The sequence below is a fragment of the Grus americana genome, chromosome Z (assembly GCF_028858705.1).
Source record: "Grus americana isolate bGruAme1 chromosome Z, bGruAme1.mat, whole genome shotgun sequence".
NCBI lineage: Eukaryota > Metazoa > Chordata > Aves > Gruiformes > Gruidae > Grus > Grus americana.
The window spans coordinates 65,390,528-65,411,665 of NC_072891.1; the positions used below are offsets into that span (position 1 = coordinate 65,390,528).

General features: G+C 39.8%; 1 protein-coding gene across 1 annotated transcript in view; it reads right to left on the reverse strand.

Moving 5' to 3' along the window:
- PGGT1B (protein geranylgeranyltransferase type I subunit beta) overlaps window positions 1–21,081 on the reverse strand; it is a 40,179-nt gene extending 19,098 nt beyond the window's left edge. The window contains 3 exon segments of the mRNA XM_054810148.1: window positions 5,772–5,839; window positions 14,225–14,343; window positions 20,918–21,081. Coding sequence (XP_054666123.1) covers window positions 5,772–5,839; window positions 14,225–14,343; window positions 20,918–21,048 — 318 coding nt within the window. The 5' untranslated portion in view covers window positions 21,049–21,081.
- Between the last annotated feature and the right edge of the window lie 57 nt (window positions 21,082–21,138).

The window sequence follows — 21,138 nt, forward strand, 5'->3', positions numbered from 1 at the left end:
TCAAAAAATCCAGACATATCCAGTGATACAAATTTGCCCCAGCACAGAGAAGTATTCAGTTTAATGTAATTGATAAATTTACTTTTAAGCAAAGTAAGTCTCTATTGTAAAGAGCCAAATTTGAACCAGTTCTTCCCCTAACAGGACTCCGAATGTCCCAGCTCTGTAGCTAAAGCTTCTCACATATTTTGTCAAACAAAATACAAGATACACACTAGCCAATGAAAAAAACATCTGTAAAGGTTCTCCAGTATCAGGACCAACCGCTTACAAAATTCAGTTCCTGTCAGCAACTACGAAGAAAACTGAATTTCCAAACATCTATATATTTGAAGTTAAACTGGAATGACTTAGTTTCTCCCTACTTGGAATAACATGGAGCAGGGAAGTGCAGAAGATGCTTCTGCTCACTTCACACAAATACAATGAAAATGCCAGAGCCTGAAAATCAATGTTAATTGCTGAGCACTGCTCTGTTTACACACTTTTATAGGTAGTTCATCTCCAAATCAATATTGACATCGGGAATAACTTAACAGTAATAGATATAGTGAAACAGTTCGATTTTACTTTTGATAATATGATTTCCAGAGAAAGACTACATTCACTAAGCAAGGAAGGTTTGCTCTAAGGATATTCACACTTGCTTTTTAAAAACATATTTATGAAAACTCTAGTTCTAACTACAATAAATGTGCTTGGATATTCAGGAAATTTTCTAAGGCATCTATAAATTAGTACTGCCATCTGCTTCTGTCCTTGAACATCAAAAAATATTTAGGTACATGTAATGCAGAAAACACTTAGGATACATGATTTTCAAGTGTCATTTTGTGGGGAATCAGGGAGATGGTCTGAGCATTCAAAACCAGCTGCTCATAGGTCACACAACTACCTTCACTACTAATAGTTTCATCACAGGATTATCATGTGACAAGTAATTAAATTATTAAAGCCAGTGGAAGTGACAGAGGGTCCAACATACTGGTATGCAGCTAATGTCTTCAGAACATTTGGTTTTGGGCCAAAAATCCCAACAAATATGGCCACTATTTCAATAAAATTAAACACAGAAGGACCTGAATCAAATACAAGATCATACAGCAATTACTACAAGGCACACTCACAAAGGCCAACATGATGTTTCCTATGTGTAATTACTGCAGGAATTTGGAAGCTTTTGAGAGCCTAACAGATCTTTGTTCACCATATGCAGTTTTAAAAAAAATAAACAAAACAGATATACTTTCTCACCAGAAGAATAATACAATAATAATATATCCTGTATGCTAATTGTAATTGTTCAAATTTTAAGTGTACTGGAATTCACTTTATCTTCTAGGCTCCATATGATTATTTCACGCTCATTGGATAGTACTTACAGAATTTTATGTTGTACCTACACACATCAATACATACTTCACACACTAATGCAACAAAAAAACTGAGCCCAAGTAACAGGATGTCTTTGAGGGGACAACAATCAGAATAATCAGACATTTCAGATAAACTCCCCTCCCTGCCCCCCCCCGAAAACAATACTTTTTTTTCATAAAATTGAGAATTCATAAAATCTGTAGAATTTGATAATTTGATATCCCAAAGTAGGACTGGAATGGCTTCTCCGAATGAAAAAGATTACAGCGAGTCTCAAATCTTTCATGAGATAACTACTAATACCTCTAAAATTTGCATGACTCGGAGGAAGTGTTGCTAGACTGCCTCTGCTATGAAGGACAAAGTAATTCAGACATTGTGTAGAACTCTGTCCCAAATTTATCAATGACACTGTAGTGAAAGCAGCTGATTTTTAATTGTCATCTTCAGGCTTGGTAAAAAGAAGTTCCTTTTTAAGTTCTGTATTATGAACAAGCCTACTTTTAGTGAAATAAAACTATTTCTGCCTCATAGATACTGCAGACTAAAGCAAAGGCAGCAACTAAGCAAACTGTCAGCCTACGCACAAAAAACCCCACTGCTGCCACCACCTCAAACCATGACGTTCATGGACAAAGGACATAGAAATAAACAGAATGAAGTTATTTTAAGAATGGTAGTAGTTACATTTCAAAAACTATCAACAAGAATGTTGGTGGACCTTAAACACTTAGACTAAACAACCAGAAGAAATACACTTAATCCAGTAAGGTTATGTCTACATGAAGGAGTAACGCAACAGGAGCAGGTCTGGTGAGCAGAACAGTCGGTGCTGTGGTGCTGGTGTCCACTCTACATGCATTTCACAATTTGTGCCAGCTGTTCTCTGGCTCCATGGACTAACAGCCCACTAATGGAGAAGTTAATTCAGAGTGCATCTTCTGGTTCAGTATCATTCAAAAGGAGCCCCGTTTGTATGTCTTGCTCTTTTGGAGCAAGCACATTAAACCACTCTCATAAAGTCCTCTCTACTGATCTGAACTAATACATTGGTGCAGACATACTCTGAGAAGATAACAATGGGAATATGGCCAGGTCCTGTTCTTTCTATATGCTTCAAAGAATTAACACTTAAAGATGCAAGGCGAGGGGAAGCTTTCAAACATTTAAATCTGTTTCAGTGACATGATAATGTTCTCTACCACATTATCCAGAACAGTTACTTAAACATAACTCGTGGTCACCAACAACTCCTGCTGAGTACTGCAGACAGGGTTAAGAAACTCCCTCTGCTGTGAAAGCATGAGAAAGATCTCTCCAAACACTAATAAAGATTGCTGCTAAACATACTCCTACACAGGCAGAGTCCCACTTTCAAAAAACTGTCTTCTCACACCTGGCTTCAATGTCACATACACAGATTATTTCAGCTTTGAGAAAACGCAATGTTGTGTCGGGAACACAAAACAGATCTATTTTTTCCCAAGTGAAAGCATATGTTATTTACCTCAATCTTACATAAAAGTTCCGGGTATTGGCTTTCAGTATAGCCCCTAAAACTGATCTGAAACACTTTAAAGAGACTGAAAAGACCTAGGCCCGTCTGAAATGCTAATGAGACTGTTCACCTTTAAATTAGAAAGCTAGTTTAAACTCCAATAACACCTAATCAATGAGACTGCAGAACCTGGAGCCAATTCAGAAAATAATTGTTACCTAATTTTAAATGATTCATGTTTAGATGCAGTGACAGAAGCAGAACTCTTAGGCTTCATTTACAGTTAAGACTGTTGAGGCTTGTTAAGGCCGTGCGTGGTGAGTTGGTCAAGTGGATATGGTTTTGCTTCACTTTGGCTACAGTCCCAAAAAGCTGCATTGACACTACCATCAAATGCTGAAAGGGTAACAGCTAAAAAAACCCAAATGCCAAACCAAAAACAAATGAGCTATCCTGGTAATATTTGGTAAAGTTGGACATTCTAACATATCCCTTGCTTTTTACTATTATTCTGAAGGGTCCCTGGTGACAGAAGAGATTTGGCTACTTCCAGTATGGCACTTCCTTGGAATTCAAGAATGAAATCACAGTAGTGGCATGTAACAAATAGTAACTGTTAATACAAATCCAAAATGCTTAAAGGCTTTTTCAAAAATTACTTTTCAAGACATAGATTTAATATAACATTTTTAAATGATGAATAAAGAAAAATGACAAGACTTTAAACATAATTCAAAGTCATTGCAGTGGATTTCCAAGTCTCTCTGAGTTATTTCAGAACTTTTTAGGGCAACAGTGCCGGAAATACTATAAACCTTTGTATGCCAATAAATCAAGCAGATCTGATCCCTGTAATGCAGATGCAACGAAAAAAAGTATTGCAATGCTTGAATAAAGAGCACATCCATCTGCAAACAGTTTTCTAGAGATAATGACCTTGTAACTAATTTCCACAGGTTACATGATTCCACCCCTTTGCTCCTTCTGCAGATTGGCTAACACATTATGAGACACTGATGGGCCACAAGAAATCTCCTGAAAAGAGAATATTTAAGTATGAAGCATGTACTATTGGAAGTTGGCAGTTAAATTAAAACACCAGAAAGTGCTGGAAAGGGATAATGACACTTTGCCGATCTTACAGACTTTTTGTCTTCAGGGGCCTTTACAAGATCTGAGAATTATATCCAGAACTCACTCTTCAAGCTTTATACACTGCGGAGGATTAGAAAAAAGTTCCAAAAAGCATGCACTGATTTAATATACTATACCACATGGCACTAACCCAAACCTCTGAGGAAACATGACTGCTACATTTTTATTAGCTAGTTTGGTAAAATTATGTCCTTATTCATTTTGTAATGCTGTTATGCCACAATAATAGCATGACAACCTAAACTTCTTTAGATAACTATTATCAAAGACAACCATCCTCCTTCTGAATAAACCCAGTCTTTTTCTTACGCAACTACGCTGAAATTATTGTCTACTATTTTGTCTTAAAGCTCTATTTTTAACAAAGTATCTCAGTAAGTCACCACTACAGATCTCAAATTGTTTTAGGTTTTAAGCAGTAGTTTTCCTTTTTTCCTTCAAGATCAGCGGGTGGCTGGATTGCCACTGAGGTTAATTCCAATTAAAAAAGATGATGAATTCATCTTGCTACTACAAGCTCACTGCAGGCACCATCTGTAGTGTAAAACAGGATAAATATCAAAGCAAACTGAGACACAAATTACCTTGCCTGTCGCATGCTGCTGTAGCACCCACTGTAGGATGTAAAAAAAACCCTCTTCACAATTATTTTTTTCCTTGTTAGAAAGTGCAACCTCTGAATGTTACCGCCATAAGTACTTGGCTGACTTGCCATGCAAAGAGGCATATGTAGTTATTACTCCAATGCAGATTAACATTTCCACAAGTTATTCAGAAGCACAAAGTTATGCTGTTAAGAGTAAATAAAAAAGGCCCAAACAGGCTGCTGTACTACCTTCATACACAGGTTCAAGCATTTTAACACTCAACTACTACAGTGTAGCTTGTGCATCCGATGTCCATCCTTGCTTTCAATTTCAGCTCTCAATATTCATTCATTCATTTATATTTAAAATCTTGCTATCTGTCCACTACAAAAATCAAATACTTGGTGCTAATTTAGTGCTCTTCCAGATTTTTCATCCACTCTTTAGTGAGATTTGACTCTTCACTCTGAAAACATAGGATGGAACTACTGTGCCTCTTTCACAGTCCTTCCTACACACTGGCCCCTCCACTTCCCTCTTCCAACTGTATCAGACCTTCTGTAGCATCCTTAGCAGCCTCTGCTAACCTCATTTTTCTCTTGTGGTAAAGGCATTTTCTTTTTGTATACAGATTTAACTCTCTTGAACCTCAGTTTCATGGACTTCAAGTATCCTCTCTTACGGTCATGACAAACTGGGATGAGCAGAGCCTTGCCTATGTTTGAGTGGATACCAGGTGCAATCAAACACACGTTTCATTACAGGAAGAGGAATATCAAAGAACAGCATGTGCTGCAGCACTTAATATGGAGCTATTCCACCCTTCTCCACCAGCTGACAGTTCTTGAGTGAGAGAAGTTTCCCTACTTCAGTACAGATCAGAAGACGGGGAGAGTGCACTGAGACAAGCCACAATTTATATGTCAATTTCTTCACTGTTCTGTAAACTCAAGCAGTATCATTTTAGTATGTTTCTTATGACTGTTTCTTAAAAGCTCTGCAAACATTTCAATGTATTAACAGTGTAGAAATCCCTGCTTTCCAGGTATTCCATAATTATGCAGTTAATATTATACAAAAGATCATGTATACAAGATCATGTATTGGCTAATCAAAAATATTTCCCCTCACACACACAGACACACTTAACTGACCTTGGAGGGATTGAATGGCATCCCTAAATACGAAGAGCCTCTGAAGCCACAGCGATTCAAGTTTGATCCTGGAAAGATAAAAAAAACCAAAAAACTAAAAAAACCTCAACTAACTTGTTTTACTGAAACACTCATTATAAACCATAATTCTCCAGTCCAGATGAAAACCTGCTAGTTCAAAACTATTCACAGCATTACTAGAGTTTCCATGTGTCTTTCAGTATGTTCCCAACCTCAGCTTGTTACAACTCTGATTAATAAAAAAAACCAAAGCAAAGCAAACCACAAGCAAACTTGATCCTGCTGTAATAACAAAGCAGCAGATTTTTTTGATTTGGTGGAAATAGAGTGTTCATATCAGCACAGAATTGTCTTCCATGCTCACAAAAAACCAATAAATATTGCTGCCCTGGAAAAGTGACCAGAGTTAACAGTTTTTTTTCTTCTATGGATTCTGGCCTGCTAATACTGTCTGTTCCCAATCGGAATTGTTTTAAGATACTTTGCAACGTGTACAAGGACAAACAAACAGTGTGCAGTTTTAAGCTAACTCAATACTGCCAGAGTGAAACAGTTAAAATGATGTGAAAGGTAAATTTTTAACTGGAGCAATTCTTCTCTCACCCAAAACACAGGTACAAGAACAGCTATCAAGCATTTGTTAGTGATTCAATGCATTTTTTTTAAAATGTGTCACGGTACCTGAGCTTGCAGCATACAAAAGTGTGCACCACAAACTGTCTAGAGCTAAGTACAGGTTTGCAGGGCTCAAATCTGCTTCTGCGTGGCAAAAACTCAATTACTTCACTCCTTTGCCTCTGAAAGTAAAAGCCTAATGAGTGCTGTAGTTCAACAGTGCTTGGCTGTTCTTAAATTCTCTCTCCTTTTTAGCTCTTCAGCCTTTACTCTAAAAATCCTCATGGAGATTAAGAGACAATTGCACCAGACTAACCAAACAAGAATAGCTATAAAGCTGGAAGTCCTCAAAAAGATCACTATGCAATGTGGTCTACCAGTTTTGGTGTCATTTATCAGCACATTAGCTTCTAATTTTAAATACATTCTGTGCATATGCAACATTTAAACTAGGAGCTTTTATCAGTCTTAACTACTTCAACATGGTTAAAGTATGCAAGTTTCTCTACCAGACAAGTCTTTGGATCTAATTTACTTAATCTTATTATTCACTTATTCACTTATTATTTAGCGGGGAAAAAAATGGTGTAATGAAGGTCATTTCAGCCTGCACTAAAAAATGGTATGCTATAGTCATACCCACAAGGAGAAAACAGAGTATCTGTATTTGTAGACAAAAAATATGCATAACTTGTATTTTGTTATAATATAAAACTTCTCTGCAAAGGACATTTGTCCGTTAGCTCCTGGAGTCTTGTATTTCATGTTGCAACAGGTTCTGGAAAGAACAATAAATATTATTCTTAAGGACTAATGTAAAGTCCTGAATGACACTGCCCAAAAAGCATCACGATTTGAAAAATGACACAATGTGAATGAATTAGTAAGAGGAGAAATAGAATTCCTAATTCTTAAATACTAGATTTGCTAGGTGACATTGTGGAAAAATCACCATTCACTTGGCCCATTTTCAGTAAAAATGAATCTGTGTCTTAAGTGCTTAAATAAACTACAAAATTCACTTTGAAATGGCACCGATGTGGAAATCCTTCACCCAGAGAACAGTTGCTAGCCTACTAGCACACAGCTGTTCTGGCCTGCTGCAAATGAAAACGTGCTACAATTAGGACAGCTCTGCAGTTGGACAGAACTCAGCTGCTAGTTGCTAGATGGAACGATCCATCCCAGAAAGACTGATCCCCATCACTGGCCCCTTAGACTGCATCTTATAATTCATTATCAAGGTAGAAATGGCAGTACGAAACCCAAATGCACTGTCCTGTTAGTGGGTCACTTTGACTGCCTTCTGACTTGACAGCTACTATGAAAAAGACAGGTTAAAGTACATGAAGGAAATCAGGATCTATTATTGCCTTTAGCCATTCAATTTTAGTGTAGCATTTCAAAACTTTTCTTGTACTACTAAACTGCTACCAACTAAAACCCAGCATTGGTAATTTTAAAATGCTGGGTTTCTAGCTGTATTGCTATGATTGATTTAAAATCTATTTTGACTCTTTATGTCAGTGACTTCTGATCTCCCATCCTACACTGTACACACTGGCTGGCTCCTAGGAGAAATAGAACAGTATGGCTCTTCAATGCCCTTACTACTGTGCAATCTTTAAAGGGAATTTTATCCCCTCCTTCAAACAAAAAAACTTTGTCATTAATTTGCATGCAATAGATAACTTCCTAGACCTTCAGCATTGCAAGTGAGTTGCTAAATTTCTAGTTACAATTCTTGAATTAAAAAATGGAATGCTGAGCTGATAAAGGAAGTGTTAAAACAGGAAGTGAAAACAGCTCATTTCTAACCAGAGGACTCTGGCACATTGATGTCACGTCTCAATTTTTTTTTCTAGCTTCCTGTGAACACACGCATTCAAAACCAAATGGGAACCAAAGAGGAATTAGGGAAAAACCACTGTCTTTCAGTTTATGCACACCACCTCACCTTCTGTGAAGTTCACTCTACTGTTTCATTGTAAAGTACTTTTACGTTATCTTCTGTAATAGCTTAGTAGTGCTAATCAAACCGTTGCCTACCTTCCTGAACCACAAACAGCCTGTCAGAATCAGAAAGAGAATTAGAAATTAAACATATCCTAATTAAAAGAATGTTATCATAGTTTCTGTCCCTTGCAAAAAATTTCTGGAGTGACCCGTTCAGCTCCAGCAGTCTGCTGAAGCATCAGGAATAACTGCAGTTATGAAACGGTACCACCTAGTGTTCACTTCCAGAAATAGGCACATTTAACCACTTTCTGAAACCGCTTAAGGCAGAGCAAAAAGTAATAAACATTTCATCAATCACTGCATGACTACTGCAAGCTGAACAAAACACACCTGGAAAAAACTTTTCACATTTGGCAACAGAACTAAAGACAATTGACCCCCTCCCTAAACCAAAAGATTCCAAGCTTAAATCAAGAGCTGAGACTTTCCCATGAAGAAAAACGTATTATTTATGTATGCGTAGGCCAGAAAGTCCTTAAAACATGTAACAGAGCTCCAAGTGATGACCACAGACGGCTTATCTTGGGATCTCTTTTGTTACAGACAGGACATTTTTGGTTTTTATCTTTTATGATTTGCCTTGCATCGGAAGATTGATAATTTACCACTACTTCTTCCGTTTCAGGTTACCCATGCATTCCTCTGGTACCAAGGCTTTTCTCATTTTGCTAAGTACAGAAGCAAGCTTACCTACATCATTAAAATCTTCATACAAAAAAAAAAAAAAATCACAGCTTTAACATAGGCTGACACAGTCAGTACATCCAGACAAAATTAAGCATAAGTAATTCTTACTGAACTAGCCCTACAAATAATTATTCTTATAAATCAAAGCACTAGAATATGTCATAAAATGCAAAGTTGCATTCTCTAAATTGGAGGTCCATTATACAGCCAGATAAATACTTCAAATGTAGCCATTAAAGAAGTCTATGTTGGAGGAAAATTCATATTTCTGCTTAAGAAACTCATGATGAGAAAGCTCATATGTAACAGTAATCTCAAAAACAGTCAATGACATTGTATTAATTTTTTTTAGTACTGATACACAAGTAAAGAAGAAAGAAGCATTACTACAAACCTAAATTTAGACTTTGACAGAAGGAAGTTTTAGGTCCCTGACATAGCGTAATGGTTTTCAGCCTGCTATGCATGGGTCCTGGGGGTTCAGATCTTAAATTAACTACGTCTCAGCTCTCCTTTTGGTGCCATTTCTTAGTACGGCAAAGCCAGCGAAGCATCCAGCTGTCAAAAAGCACAATCTTCTTGCCCTCTCCCTTACTGGGCTGGCACTAGCACTCCCAGTCAACACAGTTCACCAATGCAACACAAAGCTAACATTCTGTTAGGTAAGAGAATGCATGCTTTTCTGCCACTTCAACAAGCTAAACCAGCTCTCAAGCAGGGTCAAACAAATGCCAGTGTTGCTGTGGGGGAGGATGGTGGATTAATATGGCCAAGGAGCATGCCTCCACTGTCTCTCTGTAATTAGATTCCTTTAGTACAAACCTCTGGATTCACCATCTTTCAAAAGTGCTGTTTTTAAATGTGACCTGCAAGAAACTGGGATACAACTTCCTTACACTGCTAAGAGTTGCACTTTAAGATAGTTAAAATAAATTTGAAATTCTGTCTAGGAGCTGCTCTATGAGTGAAAAAACAGTAAAGCTCTGACATGACAAGAATCTTAAGAACAAGCAGTTGAAACAGGGTCTTTTGTCAACCCTTTTCCAATTTCACTAACATTTTAAAAAGCATGTCTTAGTCTAAATACATCTGATAAGGATTGTAAAAGAGCACCACCCTCCTCAAAATGTAAAAAAGAAAAAGAAATACTTTTTTAAAAAAGATTTTGAAGTCTTTCTAAAAGGAAACACAGCCTGCTATTTCTGCAGTGAGCACACAAACAAAACAAAAACATGTATTAGCCATGCACCTAAGCAAAGCATTTACTACAAGTGAAGAAAAAGAAACAATGGTCAAAATCTACACAATATAAAGCCAAACTATTTTGCAAGAGTTACAGAAGACAGGAAGCCTTTCAAATAAGCAGAAAACTATTGAGAACAAGCACTGAGCTAAGGATGGTAGGTTTCTGTGTGAGGGTCAGCTCGTGCCTGTGACATACCATTCCCTCCTAATTAGAACTGGTATCAAGTCAGTCTCTAAAATGCTTGAGCTGAAATTATGGTACCTAAAGGACCTTCTCTGTTTGAATCACAACAAACCCACAGAATAATACAGTCTATCCTGACAGACCTTAATCTTTATCTTCCTTTAGTGCATTTGAATTAGGCTCACACAGTATATATTTGCTTTTTTACTACAGTGAGATCAAGATCTCACCACTTTGCATTCATGAGCTTTAGTTTCACATAAAAATTTCAAAGGCTACAAACCTCTGAATTGAAGCTTTCATTACCCATGAGACATATCACATACCTGTAAATACAAACACGTTACCTGAAACTATCACAGTATATTGCGAGACTCTACCTAAGAAGTATTTTAAAACACCAAATTCTGAATTTTCTACCAGGTTCTGTTATGCCCTGCTGTGGTGGGTTGACCCCGACAGCACCCACACAGCCACCTGCTCACTTCCCCCTCCCATGGGAGTGGGAGAAAACAGAGAGAAGGGGAGAAGACTCACGGATTGAGACAGACAGTTTGAAAGGCGAAGCAAAAGCTGCGGGCACAAGCAAAGCAAAGGAGGAATTCATTCACTACTTCCCATCGGCCAGGCAGGTGTTTAGCCACTTCCCAGAAAGCAGGGCCTCAGCACCCGTAAGGGTTACTCGGGATGACAAATGCCAGAACCACAAATATCACACCCTTCCTCCTCCTTTCCCCAGGGTTTTTATTGCTGAACATGGTGTCAGATGGTATGGAGTATCCCTCGGGTCAGGTGGGGTCAGCTGTCCCAGCTGTGTCCGCTGGCTGTATCTGCTGGGGGAGAAGGGGTGCAGAGGGGGAACAAGAGACAGCCTTGATGCTGCGCAGGCACTGCTTAGCAATAGCTAAAACACTGGCGTGGTACTGACGCTGTTTTAGTCACAGACACAAAACACGGTAGCATACAGGCTACTATGGGAAAAATGAATTCTATCCCAACAGTACACCTACTGTAATAGTGATAAAAATAAACAGATACTAAGTTTGCAAGGCATCAACTGCTCTGTCTCCTATTCGTTGGCAAAATGACTGTGAGGTAGGGGTCATTCTCAAAATTTGCAGTTGGCTTCTTAAAAACCTGCTTTAAATAAAAATCAACCATAATGCTATAGATATGGAAGCTTTGGAGAAACAAACATGAACAGCAGAGAAAGTTATTTTTCTGATAAGAATTACAGGAATTCTCTTTTTGCTCAGTTTAGGAATTCAACCAGTTGTGTGATCAAAACCAAAGAACCAAGGTTCTGTAAAGATATATTCCAATTTAAAATGTAAGTTTTAAATAGGTTTTCAGTCCCAGAGCCAAAAGTAATGAAGACTTATATCAAGTACAATACAGCTACTTAAGGCAAGGTTATTGAAATTAATCATTGCAGAAACTCCATAATAGAATAGTGCTATAACAGAAATGTTTGAAAATCATTTTTCCGTGGAAAGAGGGATTTATCAGCATACGTCAAAGAAGCTGCAATAGAATGTTTCTTTAAAAGCAGAGTAAAGATTTTTTTAATTTTTTTTTTAAGCTGGAAAGATTCTGATGCATCAAGCTAGCAACTGTTCTCATAAACTAGAGATGCACAAACATTCTGAAACCAAAAGCTTCAGTGCTGCAGCCTACCAGAGTTTAGCCACTTCTTCAAACAGGCCAAAAGAGGGAGTCAGAGCCCTACTGCTGTGAAGCTGCCAATTAACAAATATCGCACACAGTAGATATTACAGGAGGGTATACATTCCTTTCTAAACATATAGTCATCCAGTATCCAACTTGCTTCTGTTGGTATCATTAACATTTTGCATCATCTTTGTCCATTAGATGAAATAAAAATAGAATTAAAATAATGCTGAAGTTTTAGGTGTTAAGTGACCAGACAGAGTAGTGTTATTACCAAAAGCAAGAAAGCTTAAGAAGAACAGAGTTCTTATGATGTGATAGAAAAATACAGGATTGGAGGGAAGTTTGTTGTTCTGGTAGAAGAGAGAGATTTATTACTTAAAAGCACACAACACACTGCCAAAAGCACCTTCCGCAAAACTACTGTTTTGATGGGATGATAGCTAGAAAAAGAAGGAGCGCATCTCAGCTGTGCCCTGGACTGTTAGCCACCACTCCCCATCTGCATGCTGAGATTTATACTGCCCTCCCTGAGAGGCTCTTCACAATGGGACTATTCCAAACATTGGCTAGGTAGAAAAAAAAGCTGAGAATTACTGCATACTATCAAAGACAAACAAACAAACAAAAAAATGCCTATTCTAATCTCTGTTCTTGCAAACTTCATTGTTCTTCCACAATACGCTCCTAAAGACTGGGATAAAGATCAGAAAGTGAGCAACTCCTAAAAACAAAGCATGTACACCCTGGAAATTTTTTTCTGTGTTAAGGGACAGGAACCTTCTCATGATTAAAAACGTTGTGGGAATAATTATGCCATCCAAACCCCTAATTTTCTATAATCAGTCCTAGAATACAACACAAGAAAAAAAGAATCTATTAGAGCTAATGCCTAGAGTGAATCTGATGGTTTGTAAGTCACCACAATAAGAAAAGGGATCTTTTTATTACTGTAAAAATCAAGCATCAGCGATCTTGAATTTCGTATATTTCATAAAACTGCTTGTATTTCATAAAAATGCTTTTAGGGAAGACACCTCATTTGTAGTATATAATTAGACTAGATATTATACAGAAATGCACAATTTTCTTTCTATGACTATCTAACATAAAAAGTACTTGTTCATGATTTTACAGATGGAATTATCTCTCCTCTAGAGACCAGCCTGGAACTATCCCCACACCAGCACTTAACATGCCAGCACCTCCTGTCATAAAACAGCGGTGGCTCGCCCACACCTCCCACCCTCTCTCCCACCCCTTCTACTGCTATTAGCCATTCACCTGCACTGCCGCAGAAAAAATTGCCAATACCACCTAGCACACAGAACCAGCACCTCCCTGACTTCCCTCAAGTCACCGGGAAAGGGATGCTTCCTGTGTGCTCCCTCCCTGGCTTGGATTTGCTAGGCAGCTTCCAATCTGAGGACAGCTGGGATGCAGCAACAGCACTACTCCTTCTAAAAACCTTAGGTGAAACTAACCTTCACAGATCTAAGGAACAGATTTTTCATTTTAAAGCAGGAACTGCATTTATCCCTCTTGCTTCGTAACCTTACACCTCCCATTTTCCAAAAGCTGTTCCAAATAACCACCCCTGTGCTCAGAGCTCCTGGCATAGCTACAATTAGTGGAAGTCAATATAATCACTATTAGACTTAGAATACTTACAAAACATATGCATTTCTTTTAGGACCAGGTGAAACATTACTCTGAGATGCTTAAAGATGCAACTTCATTACTATTCTATACTGTCTTAACTTCAAATTATTTTCATAGCTTCACCTTGTATACATAAAAAGGCCAAACTAAGCACTTTTTCTAGCTTTATTACTTTAGAGGGATCTATTTTTAGGATTTGCTCAACATTGCTATCTGAAATGATCAGGACAGCACTTCAGGAAGGTCAACCTTGTATTTCATAAAAACCAAGAGCCATCCACTATTCCCCAGGTGAAAAGCAAAAGTAAAGATGTTAATATCAATTAAAAAAACTAAAAAACTCACTCACTGTCTTCTGTGGGAAGGACCTGCAGGGAATAAATCCATTCTATTATATCATCTTTGTTCACCACATCTAAGGAATCCAACATATCCAGACCAGAGAGTGCGAAAAATGCAATTGTCAACCTAAAAGAAAAAGATAAGACTTACACTTCCCACCATAAATATCATGGGGAAAATAACAAACGGTTGCAGAAACAGAAATACCTATGAATTCTCAGCCTTTGACAGTGGTGCAACACATAGTGCCTAGGTCAGAAAGTAGGAAATTTATCTACTGGACAAAATTATGTTCTTTGTACTGTAAACATTTCTCTGTCTCAACAAGGCTTTTCATGTAAGCCACCCCTCCTTTTATATAGTAATATAGTATAGACATTAACCTAAGGGCCTGCTTAGCTGAAAAAAACGCAGTACAAAGTAAACCTGGTTATTAACATCAGGAGCACTAGTTCTCTGTGGTGAATTCTTACATGAACAGTCCCCTAAATATGCAGTAAGTGCAAGCTAACCCTGAACTGCAGTAAGCTGTCTCTCATTGTGTCCCAACCCAATTTCAGATGCTTGGCAGTTAGATGTTAAACAGCAAGGCTTCCTTTGTAACCAATCAATGTGTAATAGGCATGCAGGATGTATTACCATCTAGAGGTACTTATTTCTTGTCCTTTGATATAAAGGAGCCTAGATGACTAACTTAATTAAACATCTAAAACTAAGTACGTCAAATTCAAGTATCCAGTACAGGAGTGCAGTAGGTAGCATGCTGAATGTCCTTCTTGCCCACAGCTCGTTTCCTTCCATAAAGAGGTGCTACCAAAGCCGTTAACCACACCTTCTTTGAGGGCCTTGTTTTTATCTCAAACCATTGCAGTCACCTAGCTTACAGCATGGCCCCTCAAACAGCTGCATTATGTGCTCTGACAGAGCATGAAAGCAACAGCACTGGGTTAGGAACTTGAGATAGCTTGCTATGAGAGAAAATGTTCCTGTAATGGTACCTTGGAATTTCTGACTCAGATTAAAATTAGCTGGATGTGTATTTTGCCACCCACACTTGCATCTGCCTATCCTTCTTCTAGAAATTCTTGCTCTCCTTTCATCAGGTAAAATGATGGATTGTGAAACAGCTGCTACACAGGCAGAGACTAGTTTAGCATGCTAAGGAAAACCAAAAAAGTTAATGCCAGCTTTCCTTAGGAGACTAAGTTATAATTTGCAGTTACCTCACACACTGGTGAGCCACCTTGGCCATCAGTAGTAGGCACCTCTGAAGAGGATGAGGCAGATGTGGACAGAAGCCTCTACAGCCACTTAATTTCTGCATGCGGTTCTGCATCAGACCCACAAACAGTAAGACCAAAGAAAATATGGTGACGTAAGCCAGACCAAAACACACCTCCAAAAGAATTCTTCTAATTAAAACATAGCAGCCAGATGATGATGCAGCAGACACTGATCTCAGTAAAATGGCACAACCTGACTGGCTGCTATAGTCATCACGTCGCCATTCAAAGGCAGAATTTAAGTCAACAACTTCTGCTTCAAAACTGTTATCATGTAGGATTACATAGCACAAGTGGTGGTCACAATTCAGTTGAATAATGATGACTTGTTACGCTGAGGTTACTTGATTTTACACTCTCTTTTACTTTGACCCTCAATTTTTGCATTGTTCTTCATACCACTCTTACAAACAAAAAGTTTTAATCTATAATCTGTTTGGACATTGCACACTAACATTCCCTCTTCAAAAAAATCCATTCATGACATTCTAAGTTTTTGCAGAAAAAAAACCCAAAAAACAACCAAAAAACCAAACACGGAATAACATACAGCTCCATTGCTGCATGTATTCATGGCAGAAAGTGTACACTTACTGTGTAATCACTGGATTCTAAAATATGTCTCTTCACTGTTATTACTACAAATAAAGTTTCTGAGTATAAAAAGCCAAAAAAAGTATGTTGCACACAAAGGTATTTCTATGTGGAAAAAGAGTATCTTTTAAGCCATCTGGTGACTAAAAAATTGTCTTCCAAAGTACAAAATTAATACTTCAAGGCTTGTATCAACTTTTGCCATTGATCAGATCTGCGTAACCCAAAATCTGACTTTGGATAAAACCCCACAATTTCAAGTAAAACCACTACTTTTGTTAAAACCCAAGGAATTTACTGTTCGGCTAGAGTCTATTATTTCTTTGAAACCTTGCGTATATTTTCCGATTTTCACAAACACTAACTTTAACAACCTTTTAGTGAAACTACTTAAAGACATTTTCACACAATGGTAGCCAGCTAAGCGACATCCAATAAGGCACAAACATGCCAACTTCAGCACTAGAAACTGCTGCAAACTAGGTCCAGAACCAGAAGGCTGTACATAAAAGACAGACAATAAATCTCATCCATGCTTAAAAACACATCTATCAGATAAATGAATGTAAAAAGTGGTTTTACATATAGTTCGGTTTCAGTTTACTTGTTTAGAGCTGATTCTCTGTGTTAATAGTACCAGCATGACTAAGGAACAGCATGTTGGAATTCACATGATGGGCAAGAACCTCACAGCAAATTAACAGACACGTGTTCCAAGACTAACAAAGACAACCTCTTAGCAGCACCTTAGTTGGCACATAGCATGAAGTGTAAAAACTTTAAATACAATGATTTCCATAGAGGGCAGCCCTTTGTAAGACAACCCCTAAGTTTGGCATCACTTTTGTTGTATCTTTTCTTCATGCCTTCTACCGCTGTACTTATTGCATGTGTATTAATTTAGGAAGTCAAGCATCAAAGCTTGACAGCTGCAATTTAGCTGTTAATTGACCTACTGAAAGCTTACAAAACAGGTATCATTTGTCTTAAGTTCCTCCCCAAGACAAGCACGTATCCTTATCCTTGGTGGATAAGAAGTTGGCTGGATGGTTGCACTTAAGGAGTTATGGTCAACAGCTCAACATCCAAGTGGAGATCAACGAGTGGTGTTCCTCAGGGGTCAATATTGGGACCAGCACTGTTTAACCTCTTTGTCAGGCTTGAGAGGTGGGCCCCTGTGAACCTCATGAAGTTCATCAAAGCCAAGTGCAAGGCCCTGCACATGGGTCAGGGCAATCCCAAGCAGAAATACAGGCTGGGTGGAAAATGGATTGAGAGCAGCCCCGAGGAGAAGGACTTGGGGGTGTTGGCGGATGAAAAGCTCAACATGACTTGTCAACATGCACTTGCAGCCCAAAAAGCCAACCGTGTCCTGGGCTGCATCAAAACCAGTATGACCAGCAGGTCGAGGGAGGTGATTTTGCCCCTCTACTCCGCTCTCATCAAAGCCCACCTGGAGTACTGCAGGCAGCTCTGGCATCCCCAACATAAGAAGGACATGGAGCTCTTGCAGCAAGTCCAGAGGAGGGCCACGAAGCTGATCAGAGGGCTGCAGCACCTCTCCTATGAAGACAGGCTGAGCGAGTTGGGGTTGTTCAACCTGGAGAAGAGAAGGCTCTGGAGAGACCTTATAACAGCCTTCCAGTACCTAAAGGGGCCTAACAAGAAAGCTGGAGCGGGACTGTTTACAAGGGCATGGAGTGATAGGACAAGGGGTAATGGGTTTAAGCTGAAGGAGGAGAGATTGAGGTTAGATATTAGGAAGAAATTCTTTACTGTGAGGGTGGTGAGGCACTGGAACAGGTTGCCCAGAGAGGCTGTGGATGCCCCCTCCCTGGAAGTGTTCAAGGCCGGATTGGATGAGGCTTTGGGCAACCTGATCTGGTGAGGGTGTCCCTGGCCATGGCAGGGGGGTTGGAACTAGATGATCTTTGCGGTTTCTTCCAACCCAAACCATTCTTTGATTCTGTAAGTAAAGGCACTTCTGATGACAAATTCAGAGCTCTTTGTCTTCATGGACAAAACCTGCTGTTTCTCAGCAGAATTCAGAAAGCATTTTAAGTGACAGATTTGAGAAACTGTGCCACAAAGAGCACCATGAAGAACTACAATCTGAAAGACTTCAGAGACTAGGAGAGTTGCATTCTCCTGCAAAACCTCACCGTACTGACTGATCACGTATGAAACGCTATTAACCAAACTACTTAAAAACTACTGTTGCTGATGCTGCATGCAGTAACTACAGATAAAAATAATTATGAAGGCTCTGAGCCAGTAAGTTGAATAAAGAACGTGAAATCAAATTTCTTTATTGTTGTACCTACTCCCTTAATGTTTGACAAACTACAGTTTAAGTTAGAATGGACCAGCACTGTATGGAAAATTTCATCCTCTACCACCCTGCCTGGTGACAACAAATGCAGTTCTTTCTGCTGCAGTGCAGTGAACCAAAACCAACTCACTGACAATTTTTTTTTTTTTTAACAAATCTCTCTTCAATTTAGTTGAGTCTCCCCATCTAATTCACCATGGAACCACACAAATGCAGGAACAGCGGAGGTACGAATAAAAGGGTAACAGCATTTCTTTCTTTCTGCAGCAGTACCAGCTCTGAAGGCTTGCTAACTCAGTGACCTTGAACTTGTCCAAAAGGCAAACTTAGTACCCTCAAGGTCAAACTGGGGAAGATACATTTATGGCTCAATACCCCACTTGGATTTGTTAACAGACATGTATGTATATCTGCAGAACTCTGATCTAAAAAACAGCATAAGAGAACTGAAAAACCTCTCGCTGAGTAAACACTTCATGACTTCAAAAAATGCATTAATTTAGATGACCGCTATTTTTATTCCAATTGAAGGCTTGGACTGTGCTCATTGGCCAAAAATTAAGGCATCCAGAAATAGTTTCTAATTGACAGTTCCAATTTTCAGAAAACAGAGGTTTTTCTGTGTTGCACAGACATTATGTACAATACACTGGGCACTGATTATCTAACATGTTGTGGCTACTATGACCACACATTAAATTTAAGCTCAAACAGCTCATTATTTTCTTAAAACTTCTCAAAAGAATTAGTTGTAGTATTAGCATTATTCATAAAGTTTTGGGAAGACCCCATGTAAACTAGAGCCTCTGCTTCAGCTCAGTGGCAAACTGTGACAGCTTGGGAATGTAAATCACAGAACAGAAATGTCTAGGCTGTCAAGGGCCTCTGAAGATCACCAGCCCGATCTTCTGGGGAAAGCGAGCCCTTAGATGAGATGACCCAGGACCCTGACAAGCCAAGTCTTCAAGGGAGACTCCAGCACTCCACTAGACAACCTATTTGTGGTTAAGTATTCTCATGATGAAGAGCATTTTTCCTACCTACAGCCAATATTCCCTGCAGCAACTTGTTCCCATAGGTTCCTGTCCCTTCGCCCTGCTCCCTTGAGAAGGGTGCACCTTCATCTTCCTCTGTAACTAGTTAGTAAAGGAAGACTGTGATGAGATCCTCCATTCTCTACGCTGAACCACCCCATTTCTTTAGCCTTTCTCCATATGTCAGTCTGGCTAAAGTTAGCTCTTTGCGTTATGATGCTACTACCTATGCACATTAATGTACCTTTAATGCCTAGAAAGAGTTAAGAGTACAGCATACTTAGACTTCCTCTTGTCATTGTTTAAAATACTGGCAAAGTATAGCAAAGCATCAGCTAATTCTTAATGAATAAATTTATGTCTCTGAAATCAGAATTTCTAACTTTCCTTTTGAATATAGAGCTATGTGTCACCTTACACACAGTTCGGCACTATCCATACTAATTCTTGCATGTTTTTGTCAAGTGTTTGTACTTTCAACTGAAATTATGTTGATTTAGCAGGAAGACTTAATCCAAACCATTAAGCATTCTTTACAGCGTGACATGTAGGAGATTACAAAGTGAAAAGCATCTGATGATTTTATTGATTGAATAAAACATCAAACCCTTTACATGTCTCCAAGTTTTTATCAAATGCAGCTTGACAATCAAATTATTGATCCTCTTGTGCCTCAGATGTAACTACCTCACATGAAGACTTTAAGAATCTGAAATAAATGCATTCTGAAGCCATTACTCTAATTCAAAGTGAGGAATTTACCTCATTAGTATTTTAACTCTTATACTAGCTAATGAAGACTTAACTTTTTATGTTAAGTAAACAAGTCTGCATGCTGACTTCGAGCTACAAAAGGCTTAAGACGTTTATTTTAAAATCGGCTTCCAGGGTGGATTAAAAGAGTGAAGCACAGGTCTGAAAATAGATTAAAAGGATCAACAAGTCTTCCCTCGTGGATATCGGAGAGTTTAAGGGAGCACAGGTTAAACCCCTGCATCAACACATAGGGGTTTTTTTTTTTTTTGAGAGCCGTCTGCTGGTGGGCAGATTTAGTGGGCGCTTTCCTTTCGGCCACCGCGGCGCCCAGCGGTGCGGGCTGCCGGCACGGCGCGGTGCTGCACCCTGCCCACAGCCGCGGGAGGCCGCGCCGGGCGCGATGTCCAGGACGGATTTCGCGTCCACGCGACTGCCCGCCCGAGAGGGAAGAGCCGCCGCCCCCCGAGACGGGCGGGGGGCGCCGGGCGAAAAGGCAACGGGGTCAGTCTCGCCTTCCCATCGCGCGGCCCGAAGGCGACGAGGGCGCGCCCACGACCCCGACCGCCAACCCGAGGGCAGCGAGGCCCGGCGGCCCCAAAGGCCGGCACGGCGGCCACCGCCGCCCGGGCGCGGCGCCGACCCTGGGCAGGCGGCTGGCCCGCCCACGGCCCCTCCGCGGCAGGAGGAGCCCAGCCCGCTACCTGCTGGTCTCCAGGGACGAGTAGCGCTCGGGCAGGATCTGGAGGCAGCGCTGGAAGAAGCGCACATGCCGCTCCCGCAGGAAGTCCAGCCGCTCCGCCTCCCCCAAGCACGGCGACGCCGACGCCGCCATCTTGCCGCCGCCCGCGCTCGGCGCGCACGGACTGCGTCATGCGGGGCGGTGGCCCCGCCCCCCGTGGTGACGGCACAACCAGCGGAACCC